Consider the following 21,132-nt stretch of genomic DNA (forward strand, 5'->3'; position numbering starts at 1 on the left):
ATTAAATGACAAGTTATTGATCAGAAACAATTTTCACACTTAGTGTGATAGTGACCTTGACCTTTGACCTATAGAGCCCAATTTCAATAGGGGTTATCAACTGTCCACGGCCAATGCAAAAGTGAAGTATCAAGCCAATCGGTCAACTCATTGACGAGTTATTGATCAGAAACGATTTTCACACTTAGTGTGATAGTGACCTTGACCTTTGACCCAGTGACCTCAATTTCAATAGGAGTCATCTACTTTCCAAGGCCAATGCACATGTATAGTATCAAGCCATTCAGTCAATTCTTTGACGAATGATTAATCGGAAACCACTTAGTGTGATAGTTATATTTACCTTTTACCTAGTGACCGCAATTTAATAGAGGTCATTTACTGTCTAAGGCCAATGAACATTTGAAGTATTAAGCTAATGGGTCAAATCGTTGACGAGTTATTGATCGGAAACAATTTTCACACTTAGTGTGATAGTGACCTTTGATCTAGTAACCCCAATTTCAATAGGGGTCGTGTACTGTCCAAGGCCAATGCACATGTGAAGTATCAAATCAATTGGTCAATTCGTTGAAGAGTTATTGATCGGAAACGATTTTCACACTTAGTGTGATAGTAACCTTGATTTTTGACCTAGTGACCAAAATTTCAATAGGGATCATCTACTGTCCGAGGCCAATGCACATGTGAAGTATCAGACCAATTGGTAAATTTGTTGACAAGTTATTGATATGAAACGATTTTCACACTTAGTGTGATAGTTACCTTGACCTTTGACCTAGTGACCCTAATTTCAATAGGGTATACCTACTGTCCAATGCCAATGCACATGTGAAGTATCAAGCCAATCGGTCAAGTAGTTGACGAGTTATTGATCAGAAACAATTTTCACACTTAGTGTGATAGTGACCTTGACCTTTGACCTAGTGACCTCAATTTCAGTAGGGTAATCTACTGTCCAAGGTCAATGCATATGTGAAGTATCAAGCCAATCGGTCAATTCGTTGACCAGTTATTGATCGGAAACCACTTAGTAGGATAGTGACCTTGACTTTTTACCTAGTGACCTCAATTTCAAAATAGGTCATTTACTGTCCAAGGCCAGTGCACATGTGAAATATCAAGCCAATTGGTCAATTTGTTGACGAGTTATTGGTCGGAAGCAATTTTCACAAAAAGTGTGATAGTGTCCTTGACCTTTGACATAGTGAACCCAAATTTCAATAGTGGTCATGTACTTTCCACGGCAAATCCACATGTAAAGTATCAAGCCAATCTGTCAACTCGTTGACGAGTGATTGATCGGAAACGATTTTCCCACTTCGTGTGATAGTGACCTTGACCTTTGACCCAGTGACCTCAATTTCAATAGGAGTCATCTACTTTCCAAGGCCAATGCACATGTATAGTATCAAGCCAATCAGTCAATTCTTTGACCAATGATTAATCGGAAACCAGTTAGTGTGATAGGGATCTTTGACCTTTGACCTAGTGACCTCAATTTAATAGAGGTCATTTACTGTCTAAGGCCAATGCACATTTGAAGTATCAAGCTAATGGGTCAAATCGTTGACGAGTTATTGATCGGAAACGATTTTCACACTTAGTGTGATAGTGACCTTGACCTTTGATCTAGTAACCCCAATTTCAATAGGGGTCGTGTACTGTCCAAGGCCAATGCACATGTGAAGTATCAAGTCAATAAGTCAATTCGTTGAAGAGTTATTGATCGGAAACGATGTTCACACTTAGTGTGATAGTAACCTTGATTTTTGACCTAATGACCAAAATTTCAATAGGGATCATCTACTGTCCGAGGCCAATGCACATGTGAAGTATCAGACCAATTGGTAAATTTGTTGACGAGTTATTGATCTGAAACGATTTTCACACTTAGTGTGATAGTAACCTTGACCTTTGACCTAGTGACCCCAATTTCAATAGGGTATATCTACTGTCCAATGCCAATGCACATGTGAATTATCAAGCCAATCGGTCAATTCGTTGACCAGTTATTGATCGGAAACCACTTAGTGGGATAGTGACCTTGACTTTTTACCTAGTGACCTCAATTTCAAAATAGGTCATTTACTGTCCAAGGCCAGTGCACATGTTAAATATCAAGCCAATTGGTCAATTTGTTGACGAGTTATTGGTCGGAAGCAATTTTCACAAAAAGTGTGATAGTGTCCTTGACCTTTGACATAGTGACCCCAATTTCAATAGGGGTCATGTACTTTCCACGGCAAATGCACATGTAAAGTATCAAGCCAATCTGCCAATTCGTTGACGAGTTACTGATCTGAAACGATTTTCACACTTAGTGTTATGGTGACTTTGACCTTTGCGCTAGTGACCCAAATTTCACGTAAGGTCATCTACTGTCCAAGGCCAATGCACATGTGAAGTGTCAAGCCAATCGGTCCATTCGTTGACGAGTTATTGATCGGAAACGATTTTCACACTAAGTGTGATAGTAATCCTCTACCTTTGACCTAGTGACCCAAATTAAATAAGGGTCATTTACTGTCTAAGGCCAATGCACATGTGAAGTATCAAGCCAATCAGTCAATTTGTGACGGGTTATGAATCGGAAACGAACTGTTCTACCGACATTCAGACTGGTCTACCAACAGTTCATTTTCACACTTAGTGTGATAGTGACCTTGACCTTCGACCTAGTGACTCCAATTTGAATAGGGGTCTTCTACTGTCCCAAGCCAATGCACATGTGAGGTATCATGCCAATCCGTCATTTCGTTTATGAGTTATAGATCGGAAACAAACTTGTCTACCGACAGGTCTACCGACAGACATCCAGCAAAACAATATACCCCTTCTTCTTTTAAGAGGGGCATAATAATGGCACAAATGTTATGACAAAATAACATAATATATATTAGATCTAATGTTCCATGAAAAAACTTTATATTGTACAAGCAAATTAAAATGTGTACATATATTATTTGCATCTGCACACACAATTTTGTTTTGTAACACAACACACTACAATTTTCCTGTGCTCAACAACAAAATGTCATTGAAATATGAATCACTAATTAGGCCAAAGAAAATAATATGTCTGGCTCCTGTGACATGCTAAAACAAAAATAGGTAGGGTAGGAACGTCATCTGTTCAAGATTCATAAGAACTTTACTATGTTACATGGCAGGTTAGCATGCTGCAGAGGGTGACTAAAAAGCCAAATTGTACATAAAAATTACACATGAGATTATATATATGCATGGTTACATAAAGCTATGATACATACCACATTGAACAATATATTAAAAAAACTGGCCTCTCACCACTCGGAGAAAAAAAACACCAAACAAGGGCTGTTTGTAAAACATGCATGCCCCCCATATGGGCTGTCCGTTGTAGTGGCAGCCATTGTGTGAATACGTTTTTTGTCACTGTGAACTTGACCTTTGACCTAGTGACCTGAAAATAAATAGGGGTCATCTACGAGTCATGATCAATGTACCTATGAAGTTTCATGATCCTAGGCAAAAGCGTTCTTGAGTTATCATCCGGAAACAGCTTTACTGTTTCGGGTCACCGTGACCTTGACCTTTGACCTAGTGACCTGAAAATCAATATGGGTCATCTGCGAGTCATGATCAATGTACCTATGAAGTTTCATGATCTTAGGCGTAAGTGTTCTTGAGTTATCATCCAGAAACCATTTTACTATTTCGGGTCACCGTGACCTAGACCTTTGACCTAGTGACCTCAAAATCAATAGGGGTCATCTGCGAGTCATGATCTATCTAATGATGAAGTTTCATGATCCTAGGCGTATGCGTTCTTGGGTTATCATCCGACAACCATTTTACTATTTCGGGTCACCGTGACATTGACCTTTGACCTAGTGACCTCAAAATCAATAGGGGTCATCTGCAAGTCATGATCAATGTACCTATGAAGTTTCATGATCCTAGGCCCAAGCGTTATTGAGTTATCATCTGGAAACCACCTGGTGGACGGACCGACAGACCGACCGACATGTGCAAAGCAATGTATCCCCTCTTCTTTGAAGAGGGGCATAAAAACAACGTTCCCTTCCCTACCTATTTTTTTAGAATGACACAGGAACCAGGCATATTATTTTCTTTGGCCTGAAGGGTTATTATGAATCTTGAACAGATGACAATATTGTAAATTGTTTTATCTGAACGTCAAGACATTGTAGCTTGATTAATGGAAATAAAATAATTCTGTCTTTATGTACACTTTAATGTAAAAAATAAATGTATCATTTCAACAAAGAAACATTATAACAAAACCCTCGTAACAATTATCTCTGTTCATGTTTGGTGAAACAAGAGTTTGAAGCCTGTAATCTGGTTGTGGGTGATACGAGGCAAACAGTTCCTCATATGTCCAACTCATTGTTACTGTAACTATATGCCCCAAACTTTTTTCTTTATAGCATTCTGAAGGTGTGGCAGCTTTCAATTGTCATGGCTAACAAGCATGTGGACACCGCCGTATTGGATTAAGTTTAAATATGCGATAAAAAACGAGTATAACTGTATCGACGTAATTCGCACTCAGTTAATTTCAAACTTGATGAGTTTTGCACCTTAACATAATTTTCGTTCTAAATTGTTTCGTACACGGAGCAAAAAAAAAGTTTAGGCTCGGCGGTAAAAATTAGGATCGGTCGGGTCACCGGAACAAGACATATTATTTTCTTTGGCCTTACAACATCTAATACATACATGAACACTCTATTCCACTCTGAACACCATGATGTTGTCGTCCCCCAACAGTCCCACAATGATGGATGATGTGGTGCTGCTGTAGCATACTGAGCATGGTCTCCCCACTCCATCCCTCACTGAAACCAGAGTTGCTAGCTTCCTCTTTCCCTCACTGTCCATCTGTACTATAGTGTGGGACAGCATTCCACAGACCAGCACCTGGCCTGCAGGGGTCACATATACATTCTGTGGGTATTGTAGTTCTGGGTCTGTGAAGACAGCCAGGAGTGTTCCATCCCTGGCCACGGTGTAGAGCTTGTGATGAGATGGGCTGGTTATGTACAGCTTGTCTCCTGTGTGACTCATGGCAAACCCCCACACTGCAAAACAGAGTAACAACAAGATCTTGGAATACTGTAAATGTTAATAATCTTGATAAACAGACTGCAGTAATATTGTATTACATATGAGCCTCTCACAGGCTAATCAGCGATGACACTTTCCACGTTTAATGTATTTTTTATTTAATAGTAAACTCATCTTGACGAAACTCCAGTTTAGGTGGAAAGTGTCTTTACGCACATGTATTAAACCCCCTTATCTCAGAGCGCTGTTATAAATGGGAATTTACACATCTTCAATATATGCATCAAGCCTAATAATAATAAATGCCTGAGTGTGATATGAAGGTTCTTTATCAGTTTTGTGTGTAAAAGTTTGACAGGTTGAAATTTGACTGCTAAGTTAGAAATGAAGTGCTATGTACATTTACAAAGATGGAAACATTTACACAGATGAAAATAGGTACACAGTTCAATCAGCATTTGCATGTGAATGTAACTATATGCAGCAATAATAGATTTCCTACACATGTACAAATAAGATAACAAAGTACTAACATAGATGTAAAATTGACCTAAGCAGACATGCGCCATACATGTGCAGTGTTACAACTGTAGTTGTGTTGGTAAATTGTATATAACAAGAAAAATAATGTTTCAAACAACCAATTTTAAATCTTTTTCAGATTCTTTTTTCCCTTAACCACTTACAATAGCAAGCTGTTAAAAAAAACTAATTGTATTTACATACATACTTTTGAAATTTCTTAAAATCCAACTACAATAATTTTCAAAGTATCAATTTTATAAGATGATATTTTTTTGATTTATAAAAAATATCATACATGAACAGTTATTTAAAAACCACAAAAATGAACACTAGCAGCCAATTGTATAAATACGGATAACTTTAGCAAATCCAAAAGATAACCTTTGGTTGAATTTATCCGTTTTTTGGATATGTTATCCAATGTGGTAATCCTATTGTATAAAATTTCAAGTCGCATTGGATATCTTTATCTGAATTGGTTAAAGTTAGCCAAACGAAAATAACCCACAATGCCCCTTTAACACAGCGGATCAGACTATATTTAAACCATGGAACAGACTATATTTATATTTCTTTGAAATCGTTACGCAATGCGAGTTTTTGGGCGCAAAATATGCATAACACAATGGCAGTAAGAACTAAAAGGACGTGTGGTGTTAAACGAGAAACAGAATAAATTAATCGTATCAGGTCATAAGTAAGTGTTACAGAATCTGGTGTGTAAAACAACAGGATTTATAGATATAAAATACATGGATTTATGTAATGACGGAATACTCAAACTTAAAGGTAAGATTATGCTTTGTGTACAAATTGATAAATACCTCTATGATCACATGTTGCCTGTACATTAACACTGTGGTAGTGTTTTCTGTTGACATATTGCTCCTCGTGTTCTGATGGGGAGCAATGATTTGAACATGGGGCCCGTCTAACGCCGCAATTACGGATGGAAACCCAGTGATTTTGAAAAAAGTCTGCTTAATAATTGATTTCTGTCTGTCCGTCGTCGGAAATTTAATAAATCTGTCTTTCAGGGCACACAGTTCGTCAGTTACTCTGGTTACGACCCTTAAAACCCGTTGCCAAATTCTGGAAGCACAAAATCTCAGTGTTATCAATATTTGCTGCCTCGGTGTCAAGGGTTGATTCCGTCCATTTGGTCTCTGAAGTCTATGTCTGATCAGTATTTCTATGCGGCCGATGTTGTAAGGTGTAAATCTTAATTGTCTACGTATTTCTTCAGGGTCGTCAGTATCCGTAAATAAGTCAATTCGTCGAAATTGTCTTGGTCGTCTAGCGTTTGGTATTTCAATGTCAGTCATTTTGTCAGTGAGTTTTTTATTCGCATAAAGATAACCAAAGTCAAATACCTTGGCTAAATCTTATCCAAAACTTAGCCAAAACGCGCGCCTGTTCGGATTTTTTTTTAATACAATTGCTAACAAAAAAAGATATCCTAAAATTGAAGATAACCAAAAGTTATCCGCTGGATAAGAGTTATCCATATTTATACAATTGGCTGTAGGTAAGAAAGTGTCTCTCCTTGGAACTCTGTTTCTATATATAGACATGTCGTGCAGTGACAGTCAAAATACTTCATTACTCATGTTTATAAATAAACAATAGTGAAAATCTTTCTGGCTACTGTAGCAATCAAAGGGCACATATAAATTATAGAACAACAACTTTGTAATACATATTTCTTATGATATCAGGATGAATCCACCATGAGTATTACCTGTAACAAAACCTGATGCATCCTCATATAGTTTGCAGATCAGTTCCCCACTTAGTGAGTACTTGAACATAGCATTACCAGAACAGATGAACAGGTCACCCTGGTGATGGGCAATACCATAACAGTCATGTTGTAACTGAAAGTGTCTTCCTGTCACAAGCTGGCTCTGGTTGAATGTGATAAACTGGACCTCATGTGTGTTAATCCAGTCATCCACAGTCACTGCAACCTCACTGGGTGTGATCTGGCAAATACTCTGTGCGCTCACACCACAGTGACTCACCACCTGGTACTGCTGGTTCAGCAGCTTGACTTTATGATTACCCCAGTCTGCAACCAAGAACTGTCCATCTGGAAGAACAAGCATAGCTGTGATCCAGCATGTCTTTGAATCACTTGACATTCTCACATTGTGGGTGGACTTTCCCTGAATAGTAAATACCTCGTCTGAAAAGTTCTCATTCATATATATCTCAGACTGTTGTATTTTGTCCTGACATTTGTAACGGGTTATTAACGAGAGTTCTGTTCGATCCTTCACTTTCCGCAAAGCTTCATAGACTCGTAACAATTCAATGTGATGTCTGATGCAGGTGTTGATCACACTAAGGAGAGGAGCTTGTTTCAGTGTCAGCTCTTCTTTATTTTCCTTAATAGCGCTGTTTTCAAATTCTGCTAATAATGAATATATTTTCTGACGCATTTCATCTACTGAATATTCCACATGTGCATGTGTTTCATTCACGGAGTTGTCCTCACATTGGACTAAGAAAGATTGTATATTCAGCTGCATTGTCTCCACCATGTTCTGCTCAAGTTCAGCATAGCAGACCTGCATGGACCTCCTGCTGTCCTCCCTATACCCCTGGAGCTTTTTTAATCTTGAAAGAGTTTTCAGAACTTTGACTGACAATTTCTTTACATCTGATGACTGCCTTTTGACCTTAGAAATAACTTTCACTGGAGTGCACCGACTGAAAGGATAAACATGATTTTATAAATAACAACATGGCCCTGTATGGCTAACCTGTATGGGCCATTGCCAGTTTCTGACCCCAGCGATTTTTTCCTTCTTTATAAAGTACCCGTAAAAGCCGCTTTCCCAAATTAGGAAAAAATACAAAATTTCCCAATTGGTGTCTAACAGATTTCAAAAAGGAAGGAAAGTTGCATTAATTTCTTTCCGAAAGCGCATAATCTGAAAGTGAACAAATAAATTGAGCATTGAAACTGAACATTAGAACAAAAAGGCATGTAAAGAATATTTTGATAGGTTTGTGCAATTAAGTAACAAACATTTAAAAAGCCAATAAGTCCCAATTTGAAGATTTCGTAACGTAAATTTTCCTAATTTCATGGTTTTTCTTGCTTATTCTCCCAAGTGGCCCGGTACTGGAACTTTTCCCAATTCAGCAAAAATATCGCTGAACCCATAGGTATAATTTAAACAATCTGTGTAAAGGACGACAATATAATTTCACACACCAAATATCAATTTAATTTTAAAAAGTCCACGACCTATACCCCAGGCAAGGCCTTTTTTTACCCCAGGGGCATGATCTTAAAAACACTTGAGAACCACTGTATGATGTTACATGCGAAACATAACACCTTCTTGTCTGTTTGTTTTTTGTTCCATATATTTTTTTAATTTACATATATAAGTGCATATAAATTATGTTACCCTGGGGTGTGACCAATTTTGACCATAAGGGTATGATTTCAACAATCTTTGTAAATGACCACAAAATGATGTTTCACACCAAATATTAAACCCCTTACCCTTGCAATTTATGAGATGTTAAACTTCATTAACTACCGTAATTACTGTAAGTTTTTTACATCCTTATTTTCGGACACCCCCTTTTTTGGCAAAAATATTTAGTTTTTCATGACTCAAAATTTTCGGAAAAAATGACCTCAAAATCGATAGGGGTCATCTGCGAGTCATGATCAATGTACCTATGAAGTTTCATGATCCTAGGCATAAGCGTTCTTGAGTTATCATCGGGAAACCATTTTTCTATTTCGGTTCACCATGACCTTTGACCTAGTGATCTGAAAATCGATAGGGGTCATCTGCGAGTCATGATCAATGTACCTATGAAGTTTCATGATCCTAGGCATAAGCGTTCTTGAGTTATCATCTGGAAACCATTTTACTATTTGAGGTCACCGTGACCTTGACCTTTGATATAGTGACCTGAAAATCAAAAGGTGTCAACTGCGAGTCATGATCAATCTACCTATCAAGTTTCATGATCCTAGGGATAAGCGTTCTTGAGTTATCATCCGGAAACCATTTTACTATTTCGGGTCACCGTGACCTTGACCTTTGACCTAGTGACCTGAAAATCGATAGAGGTCATCTGCGAGTCATGATCAATGTACCTATGAAGTTTCATGATCCTAGGCATAAGCGTTCTTGAGTTATCATCCGGAAACCATTTTACTATTTCGGGTCACTGTGACCTTGACCTAGTGACCTGAAAATCAATAGGGGTCATCTGCCAGCCATTTTCAATCTACCTACGAAGTTTCATGATCCTAGGCATAAGCGTTCTTGAGTTATCATCTGGAAACCATTTTACTATTTCGGGTCACTGTGACCTTGACCTTTGACCTAGTGACCTGAAAATCAATAGGGGTCATCTGCGAGTCATGATCAATCTACCTATCAAGTTTCATGATCCTAGGCCTAAGCGTTCTTGAGTTATCATCCGGAAACCATTATACTATTTTGGGTCACTGTGACCTTGACCTTTGACCTAGTGACCCGAAAATCAATAGGGGTAATCTGTTAGTCATGATAAATCTTCCTATCAAGTTTCATGATCCTAGGCCTAAGCGTTCTTGAGTTATCATCTGGAAACCATTTTACTATTTCGGGTCACCATGACCTTGACCTTTGACATAGTGACCTCAAAATCAATAGGGGTCATCTGCGAGTCATGATCAATGTACCTATGAAGTTTCATGATCCTGGGCCCAAAAGTTCTTGAGTTATCATCTGGAAACCACCTGGTGGACGGACCGCCCCACAGACCGACCGACCGACAGACCGACATGTGCAAAGCAATATACTCCCTCTTCTTGGAAGGGGGGCATAAATATCTACTATACCGCGTTGTATTTAACAAGGACTTAGTGTAAGTCATTATTACAATTGACACTTTACATATTGCATACCTGTATCCGATCAATGCAATATTCCATGCAATATTTTAAGTGTCTCTAAATTTTCGGACATCAGTATTTTTTGAATATTTTTATCTATTTTTAGACATGAAAAAAAATCAAGTGTCCACAAATGAAGAGGTATTACGATATATATGTCTGTATAAATCATATAACAACTGGGACATGGACAGTTTTGGCCACAGGGGGCTTGATTTGAACAAACTCTGTAGAGGACCGCTAGATAATGTTACACACCAAATATAAAATCTCTGAGACTTATGGTTTCAGAGAGGAAATTTGTTAACTTAATTACTATACAATTCTATATTATAAATCAGGTTTCCAATGTTACTGGGCCAGTTTTGACACCCAGGATAATGATTTAAAAAAAGGGGCATACATACCCATGGTAACTCATCTGGGACATGCAGATAAAAAACTAATATGTGCAGACTTTGTGATGTGTTTGTAATACCTGTGGTTTTTATGTAGTTTTATTACTTTGTGTGACACAGGTTTGATATGATCTGAGACAGTAAAAGACAAGAATAAAATAAACTATTAACATAAACCAGAGGGCCTAGCGGACCTCGATTGCTTAACAGAGACATGTACAACTAACATGTTATGCGTAGAATGTGTTATATTTGTGTAACAACCTTGATTTTTACTCGGTATGACACAGACAAAATGTGGTCTGAGACAGCATTAGAACGATATAAGTTTGTTACTAACATATAAAAAAAGTAAACCTTAGAGGCAGTGGAAATGTTCACCTAACGTGCATTATTTGAATAAACTTAGAAAAGGACCAGCACACAATTTTGCCCACCAAATATCAAACCCATGACCTTTGCTGTTCTATAAAAGAAGAAATTTTAAGTTACCGGTATGTACTATATAAGTCTATATAAATCATGTGACTCCTGAGGCGTGGCCAGTTTGACCCCAATGGAATGATTTGAACCAATTTAGTAGAGGAACACTAGACTATGTTACGAACCAAATGCTTAAGCCCTGACCCTTGTTGTTTTAGACGAGTTTTGAAGTTTTCATTTTTTTAACTATTTTTAGCTGTGATGACCTACATATGGCGTGGACCGGAATGATTTTAACAACTTTGAAAGAGGGTCACCCAATGATCATTCCGGTGAATTTCTGCGACATGTGATTTTCAAATTGCATGATGAATGATTAAATTTCAGTATGTATTACCCCAAAATTTGACCTTGACCATTGAGCTAAGAAGACAGATATAATACAAGGATATCAGTAAAACTTATGGATGTTCCCCAATGATGCTTTGGTGATATATGGTTTAATTGTGTGGACAAAAAGTGTCACCTTGAGAAAATCTATTATTAGCGTCAGTGACCTTGCCCTTGACCCAAGTGCTTCCATCAAAAAGGTAGAGGTCCATGCAAGGTACCCACATCCCAAATATATTACAGATCGATCAAATATTGAAGGCGCTATGAGAAACTGTAACAAAATTGTGACCTAGAGAAAATCTATTATAAGCTTCGATGACCTTGACCATGACCCCAGTGACATCAAACCTCATCAAAAGGTAGAGGTCCATGCAAGGCAAATACATGCCAAATATGTAAGAGATCGGTAAAATATTGAAGGCGCTATGAGAAACTGTAACAAAAGTGTGACAGAAAATCTATTATTAGTCTCGGTGACCTTGACCTTGACTCCAGTGACCTTAAACCTCATCAAAAGGTAGAGGTTCATGCAAGGTGCATACATGCCAAATATGTAAGAGATCGTTAAAATATTGAAGGCAATATGAGAAACTGTAACAAAAGTGTGACGGAAAATCTATCATTAGCCTTGGTGACCTTGACCTTGACCCCAGTGACGTCAAACCTCATCAAAAGGTAAAGTTCCATGCAAGTTACCTACATGCCATATATGTAAGAGATCGGTAAAATAATGAAGGCACTATGAGAAACTGTAACAAAAGTGTGACGGAAAAACTATTATTAGCCTCGGTGACCTTGACCTTGACCCCAGTGACCTCAAACCTCGTCAAAAGGTAGAGGTCTATGGAAGGTACCTACATGCCAAATATGTAAGAGATCAGTAAAATACACTATGAGAAACTGTAACAAAAGTGTGACAGAAGGAAGGAAGGAACTACAAACTGGCAACTATATGCTCCCCATATATATATATATATATATGGGGAGCACAACAAGGCATTCAAACTTTAATGGCAAACACTCGTGGATGAGATCCTATAATTGCTTGATAGTTGATGAAGTTACATTTTTACATTTCAGACTATCTATGTACATGTATGATGTCAAAATTCGTTCTGTGTCTTTAAATTATCTAGTCAGGTCCAAGTATTTTTAGATTGGTATGAATTAAAACAAGCGGGCCAAGATGGCCCTAGTTCGCTCACCTGAGAGGAGTCGGTTCGTTCAATCTTTACCAAATGTCAAAATTTACCTAGATATTGTCCAGACAAACATCCTGGTCAAGTTTCATCATTATTAAACCAAAACTCTGGCGTATGGAGTGTTTTTGTTTTTGAAAGATTTGACCTGGTTACCTATATAATTTGAGTTGACCGCCCATACCAAACATCAAACTTTGCTTACAAAAATAAATATAATGACCAAAATTCATAAAATCTGAAACAAAATTGTGACCTCTAGAGTGTTGACAATGTTTTGTATTATATAATGAAAATTTGGACAACCTAAGGGCAATATTTATGGCATTAATTATGTGATTTTGCTCATTATCAAACTTGACTGAGATCCTTGAGCAACTTTGATAAAGAATGCTTGAGAAATGTGAATGCTAGAGTGTTTACAAACCAAATGTGGATGGACGGACGGCAGACAAAGACCAATCCTAAAACCTCACCTGAGCAATCAGGTGAGCTAAAAAGTGTGTTTCACCGATCTGAGCAAGTTTCCAACTTGTCAGAGAAATCAATAAAGCCAATGTATTGACTAAGTTTCACGATGATTAGGCAAAAAATGTGACTTCTATAGTGTTTGATCACAAGGTTTCTCTCTAGTCACATTAGAAAAACTGCCCCACCCCCCCCCCCTTGCTGCCATGTTTTTTGACCGATCGGGACCATTTGCGAACTCATCTGATCAGTGTCGCATAGTTCGTCGTAACACAATAAACGTAAACAGAGTCCAATACTGATTTCTTTACGTTTTATTTCTGCTTATAAACACATCACAACGTTTTCATAATGTTTGTCAAATACAAGATACATGTGAAGCCCGCAACGGGCCCAGCCCGCGAAAGCAAGCAACATGCAATGCCCTTCTATCAGATCTAACCGCAGAGTTTTTTCTACATAAAACATCTTGTTTTATACTGAAATACATATAAACATAAAATAATACTATTCATTATAACATATTTGATTGGTCAAAGTGTTTCACTGACTACTTGTTGACTTCTAATTGGTTTGGTCATAGAATTCTCTTGCTATTTGTTAATTGCCGATTGGTTGATCGCTAAATTACCGTTCTACAGGACACTCCCCCATGATTATGGTAACCAACTTATTTGTGTGTGTACCCATTTATCGAATAATCCCTCTAGACATCTGATTTGATTATTTGTAGTGATAGAAAGTTTTAATGTTATCTTATAGTTGAATAAGATTAAGTTTCCCGGCGCAATACTTTGTATGACTGATGCAAATAAGGTATCACTGTAATCCTTTTCATCTGACATATTTCAATGGATATATGAAATAATCTAATAAGATTAGAATTCCTGTATCAATACTGTTGACCATTTTATCAATTGAATGCCTTGTTAAATATACAGTCTCTAAGTAGCAGATTCTCCTATCTATCTAAATATACTATCTTTGACCTTTTAAATTGTTGATTTAGTCTTCTCTACAATGAATACTAAAAAATGTCATGTTTTTACTTGCGAGAAATAGTAATCTTCAAATCCTATAATCATGGTCACTATATCACAAAGATTTATTATTAAATTTCCAAACTTCATTTATGTTATTATTGTTTCTAACATTCAAATATTTCTTTATAGAACCCTTAATATTGTATTTACATTATATGCTGTTACATTACATGAGATATATATAAAACTAATATTTTCACCAAGTTTTTCATGATGATTGGGGAAATAATGTGACTTCTAGAGTGTTTACAAGCTTTTTTTACTATATAAATATAAGAAAACAGCCCCTTTCCCCCCGGCAGCCATGTTATTCAACTGACCAGAACCATTTCCAACTCAACTCTCGTATCAAGGAAACAAATGTAATGACCAAATTTCATGAAAATTGGGCCGAAAATGTGACTTCTAGAGTGTTCGCATGTTTTCACTACATGTAACATATAAAGAAAAATTCCCCGCACATGGCAGCCATGTTTTTTCACTGATCAGGACCATTTTCAAACTCTTCCGAGATATCAATATAATCAATGTTTTGACCAACTTTCATGATGATTGGGCAAAAATTGTGACTTCTAGAGTGTTTACAAGGTTTCTCTATAGCCAAATAAGAAAAACTGCCTCGCCCACTGGCGGCCATGTTTTTCAAAGGACCAGAACCACTTTTGAACTCAACCAACATATCATTAAGGCGAACATTTTGACCAAATTTCATGAAAATTGGGCCAAAAATGTGACTTCTAGAGTGTTCACATGTTTTCACTATATATAGAGAGAGAAAAATGCCCCGCCCACTGGTGGCCATGTTTTTTCAATGATCTGGACCATTTTCGAACTTGTCCGAGATATCAATAAAACCAATGTTTTTACTAACTTTCATGATGATTGGGCAAAAATTGTGACTAATTATCTAGAGTGTTTACAAAGTTTCTCTATAGCCAAATAAGGAAAACTGCCCCGCCCACTGGCGGCCATGTTTTTCAACGGACCAGAACCACTTATGAACTCAACCAACATATCATTATAGCAAACATTTTGACAAAGTTACATGAATATTGGGAATGAAATGTGACTACAGTGTTTACAAGGTTTTTCTTTTCTTGACCTAGTGACCTAGTTTTTGACCCAGCATGACCCAGTTTCAACCTTGATCGAGATATCATTGGAACAAATCTTCTGACCAAGACTCATGAAGATCGACAATAAATGTGGACTCTAAAGTGTTTACGAACAAATGTGGACGGGCAGACAGACGACGGACAAAAACCGGTCACAAAAGCTCACCTGAGCAATCAGGGGAGCTAAAAATATATATAATTATATATTCAGGGTTGTCATTATTAACTGATTGCCGATCAAATTCATTGGTTGAAATCTTCAGAAAATCGGTTGTTTTTTTAGAATCTTTAAATTGCAATCAGAAGTTTTGATCTTGCAAACCGACAATAATAGAAGAGGAATAACCGAAGAGCGTCATCGACAATAGCTTGCCGCGTTTTGTAAAACGGTTTTTGATTGGTTTATCGCGTTGGCATATGGCCAATCATGTGGCGCCGTAGAAATTAGTCAACATTATTTATTATGGCTGAACCAAAGAAGAAAATTATAAGTCTTGAAGACTTCGGTTTAATGCATAAACCGAAACCTGGGAAGATCAATTTGGATTTGCACAACAGTTTATTTATTGGTCCCCTTTTGTTCAGATGCATGTGTTAAAAAAACTCACAATAAATCAGCTGCAGACCCAAAACTGCAAAAGCGTCACCCCTCGTGAGATAAATAATTGTGCATTCTCAACTGATATAGGATGTTTGAGTGATAAACGAAATAAAACATGAAAAAATATCATGCAGTGTTTATACTTGTTTCAAGAGTTTGTTTTGTTGAACAAAGTGTTTGTTTCAAGTTGTGTTTTTGCATTGATTTTTGCAAGGCACTCCTGGGAGGCGTTTTTCATTGCTTCGTTCTATTTTTCCTTGCGCGCAAATTCAGTAAATTGTTTTGTTCTAAGCTAGATGCATTTTGTTTCCATTATTTTGATGGAAAACCAACAAATTTTGACTCCTTATTGTTACAGTTGACCCAATAATGAGTTACAGTTGACCCCCTAATGAAAATTTGTAGGGGACATTTTGACTCCCTAATTTTCTCGTCCAAGGGAAAACCCTGAAATGGAGACAAAAGAGATAAGAGCTTTCAAATGCACATATTTACCGCTTATGGCTGGTAACAAGGGCTGTTTGTAAAACATGCATGCCCCCCATATGGGCTGTCCGTTGTAGTGGCAGCCATTGTGTGAATACGATTTTTGTCACTGTGACCTTGACCTTTGACCTAGTGACCTGAAAATCAATAGGGGTCATCTGAGGGTCACAATCAGTGTCAGGATCCTAGGCAAAAGCGTTCTTGAGTTATCATCCGAAAATCATTTTACTATTTCGAGTCACCGTGACCTTGACCTTTGACCTTGTGACCTCAAAATCAATAGGGGTCATCTGCAAGTCATGATCAATCTACCTATGAAGTTTCATGATCCTAGGCGTATGCGTTCTTGAGTTATCATTCGAAAACCATTTTACTATTTCGGGTCACTGTGACCTTGACCTTTGACCTAGTGACCTCAAAATCAATAGGGGTCATCTGCGAGTCATGATCAATCTACCCATGAAGTTTTATGCTCCTAGGCGTATGCGTTCTTGAGTTATCATCCGGAAACCATTTTACTATTTCGGGTCACCGTGACCTTGACCTTTGACCTAGTGACCTCAAAATCAATAGGGGTCATCTGCAAGTCATGATCAATCTAACCATGAAGTTTCATGATCCTAGGCGTATGCGTTCTTGAGTTATCATTCAAAAACCATTTTACTATTTCAGGTCACCGTGACCTTGACCTTTGACCTAGTGACCTCAAAATCAATAGGGGTCATCTGCAAGTCATGATAAATGTACCTATGAAGTTTCATGATCCTAGGCCCAAGCGTTCTTGAGTTATCGTCTGACAACCACCTGGTGGACGGACCGACCGACAGACCGACCCACAGACCGACAGACCGACCGACAGACCGACATGAGCAAAGCAATATACCCCCTCTTCTTCGAAGGGGGGCATAATTAAATTGAATGCGTTTTCATTCCCTTTTATAATTGTTTAATTTGAGTTACAATTCAATGAGGTTAAATTTTATTTACCAGTAAATGTATCATGAATATTGCTGGGCCAAGTGTGAGGTTGAGCGCTCTATAACCGGTTTAAACCCCCAATGCTTTGCATTGACCGTTCCCCAGCTTTATTCTTATATGTGTTTATGTTGTTTTGTATTGTGCTGTTTTGTGCTGTTTTGTACTGTTTGGGCAATACGTCACTCCTTAAATAAAGGACCAACTAATTGTTTATAATAAGAATTCAATTCTGCTGCAGCAGCTGGAGTTTCACTTCTTTATATTCAAGTTAAACTTTGTTTACACAATAATTATTTTGAGATTTGGTTTTATTAATTGATATTGAAGCTGCAATGAAAACACTTCTTTTAGAGGAAGAAGCTGCAGGGAGTCTGACCAAGAAGATGACAGCTTTTACTAACATGTACAGTATACTTAAAATGTGAACATCTTAACATTTTCTCTTCTTTTTAGACCTCATTTTAACTTTTTATGCTCTGAGAATAGCAGAATTTTGTCCCTCAAAATGTCTAGAATTCGTTTTCAGCCCCCTTGAGCCTCGGCCTAATCGGTTACTATTTAAGAAATAGAAAATCTCACTGAGGGCCCTATGGCAGAATAGTCAACAGCCAGGCAGCCCCAAATAGTATATACTATACTATTTGGGGCTGCCTGGCTGGTCACTATTCTGCCATTGGGCCTGGAGTGAGGTTTTCTATTTCTTATATTATACCGAACATTTTTGTGCAGATAAATGTGAATAGAAATAAAAATAAATAACACATAATATAAATTCCATCAATATTTATCAGTTAATATTTACGGTATTATTGTTGTGCGCAAGTTGTCTCCCTGCGAAAGTTGGACACGGAAAAATTTGCTTCTTTATACAAAATTCATTTTTATTGTAAAGCATTTCACATATTGAGATACATTTTATATAAAGATAACTGCTTATATCACAGACAACATGTTGCACAACATTGATCCCAAATATAGCATTTAATTTTTGTATTTTTTAAGATGTGATTAATAATAAAAAACACACACTCGTGACCTGCTAAACGAATCGTGCGTTTACCCTAAGTATATAAAGAATAATCTTTGCATTGTAATATTTGCTTTAATGTTACAAAATAACTAACATTCTAGCGAGCACAATTAGATGCGCCCGCATCTAGCCAGCGGGCGCTATTCTGAATAGCGCCCGCTGACTAGATGCGTGCGCATCTTTATATAACCGGGTACTATCAAAAATAACGGACCTGTGTAGTTTATATACGCAAAGAAGAAACAAATTTATGTGAGGTATAATATTCCAAAATAATCCCTTGTTTGAAATCATATTGACCACCCTGTATATTATAACAATATATTGCATCAAAAAAAAATCTTGCATCATGCATTATTGTTTGTTAAAGGGTTTAAAAAAGTAACTTAAAATGTCTATTGCTACTTAAGTGACCAACTGAGTTATCAGGTCTGTTTAGTCAGGTTATCTAAATATCAATTTTACATGCATGCCATAATATTCCAGGCCAAAATTGGGGCATTTGGTTAAAATTGTCGGGACACTTTTCCTGGTGTTGCGACACCTAAAATCAATATTTCATTTCTATCCATAATGCATTCCAACCACAAACAACTTACTTTAACATCAAATTCTACCCAATATTGAACATAAAAGAGTGTCATAAACACAAATATATATTATTTTCTGGAAGTTAAGTTAATTGTGGGATATGTTTCTATTTTCTTATCTCAGCATTTATGTAATTGACGTCCAATCCAAACGTCTGTCACACACTAATACATGTAACCTGATATGCACGCACTGGACAATGTTCTTACTTAAACATAACAAGAGCTGTCAGAGGACAGCACGCTCGAATATTCGAGTGCTTGACAGTATAACGTAAGCCATCATGGAGAGGGGGGGTATAATGTGGGTGTGTGATCATTTGATCTTTCAAAAATAAGAAAAATAATTTATTTTATTTTTGGGGGTTGGGGGTTTGGGGGGTGGGGGAGAGGGGGGTATAATGTGGGTGTGTGATCATTTAATTGATGATCTTTCAAAAATAAGAAAGAAAAACAAATTGGGAGGGTGGGTTGGGGGAAGGGTGCTTGGGAAGGGGGGTGGGGGGGGGGGGGGGGCGTGGGTGATGGTTTGGGTGGAGTGCATTGTGGTATGTAAGGTAAGTGTTGTTTTGTCAAACTTTAACATAGATTTATCAATAATATGCATATTCTTAGTATAAAAGGTGCCATAATTCTGTCAAAATGCTTGATACAGTTGTATGCTCTTGTTTATAGGTTGGGGTCATGTTGGTAAACAAGTATGCAAAATATGAAAGCAATATGTGTCAAGGGACACAGGAAATATTTGGGGTACTACGCAAACTTTAACATAGATTTATCAATAATATGCATATTCTAAGTAAACAAGGGGCAATAATTCCGTCAAAATGCTTGATACAGTTGTCTGCTCTTGTTTATAAGTTTTGAGTCATGATTGTTAACAAGTATGCAAAATATGAAAGCAATATGTCAAGGGACACAGGAAATATTTGGGGGTAGTACGCAAACTTTAACATAATTTAATTGTATTCAATGAAATAACTTATTTGTATGCTACATGGGACATAAAACACAACAGAAGACAGCATTTTGCAGAAGCCACTGTAAAATAAACAAGTGCTGTCAGAGGACAGCGTGCTCGACTATTCGAGTGCTTGACAGTATAACGTAAGCCATCATGGCGAAATTGTTCATATTCAATAATTTATTAGACGATCTTTCAAAAATAAAAAAGGAAAAAAAAAATTGGGGGGGGGGGGGGGGTAGGGGGGAGCAGGGGGGGGTGAGAGGGGGGTATAATGTGGGGTGTGGTAATTTATAAGATGATGTTTAAAAAAGAAAAAAAAATGGGGGGGGGGGGGGGTCAGGGGGGTAGGGGGTGGGGGTGAGAGGGCGTATAATGTGGGGTGGGGTAATTTATAAGATGTTTAAAAAAAATGTTTTTTTGGGGGGGAGGTAGGGATTCTGGGTAGGGGTGTGGGGTATTGTTTGGGTGGAATCCATTGTTGTATTCAGGTAAGTAATGTTTTGTCAACGTAATAATAAAATGTGATCATAAATAAAGAAGTTATGGCAATTTAAGCAAAATGTTCAATTATCTAAGTGTAAAAGGGGCCAAAATTATGTCAAAATGCTGCATACAGTGGGCTGCTCTTGTTTATAGGTTGGGGTCATGTTGGTAAACAAGTATGCAACATATAAAAGCATATATGTCAAAGGATATAGGAAATATTTGGGGTAGTAAGCAAACTTTAACATAGATTTATCAATAATGTGCATATTCTAAGTATAAAAGGGGCAATAATTATGACAAAATGCTTGATAGAGTTGTCTGCTCTTGTTTATAGGTTGGGGTCATGTGGGTAAACAAGTATGCAAAATATGAAAGCAATATGTCAAGGGACAATGAAAATAAATGGGGTAGTACGAAAACTTTAACATTTGCTGCA

The 21,132-nt window shown here is 37.3% G+C and overlaps 1 protein-coding gene across 4 annotated transcripts in view; it reads right to left on the minus strand.

The window, feature by feature from the left end:
* Positions 1–21,132, minus strand: part of LOC127863179 (uncharacterized) — a 44,257-nt gene that overhangs the window by 11,761 nt on the left and 11,364 nt on the right. For all 4 annotated transcript variants that reach the window (XM_052402578.1, XM_052402577.1, XM_052402575.1 and 1 more), the window contains exons 2-3: positions 7,343–8,316; positions 4,729–5,090 (exon numbers count right to left, since the gene is read on the minus strand). In XM_052402578.1, coding sequence (XP_052258538.1) covers positions 4,738–5,090; positions 7,343–8,316 — 1,327 coding nt within the window. In that variant the 3' untranslated portion in view covers positions 4,729–4,737. The remainder of the gene's footprint in view (positions 1–4,728; positions 5,091–7,342; positions 8,317–21,132) is intronic.

The sequence above is a fragment of the Dreissena polymorpha genome, unplaced genomic scaffold, assembly GCF_020536995.1.
Source record: "Dreissena polymorpha isolate Duluth1 unplaced genomic scaffold, UMN_Dpol_1.0 chrUn002, whole genome shotgun sequence".
Classification (NCBI taxonomy): domain Eukaryota; kingdom Metazoa; phylum Mollusca; class Bivalvia; order Myida; family Dreissenidae; genus Dreissena; species Dreissena polymorpha.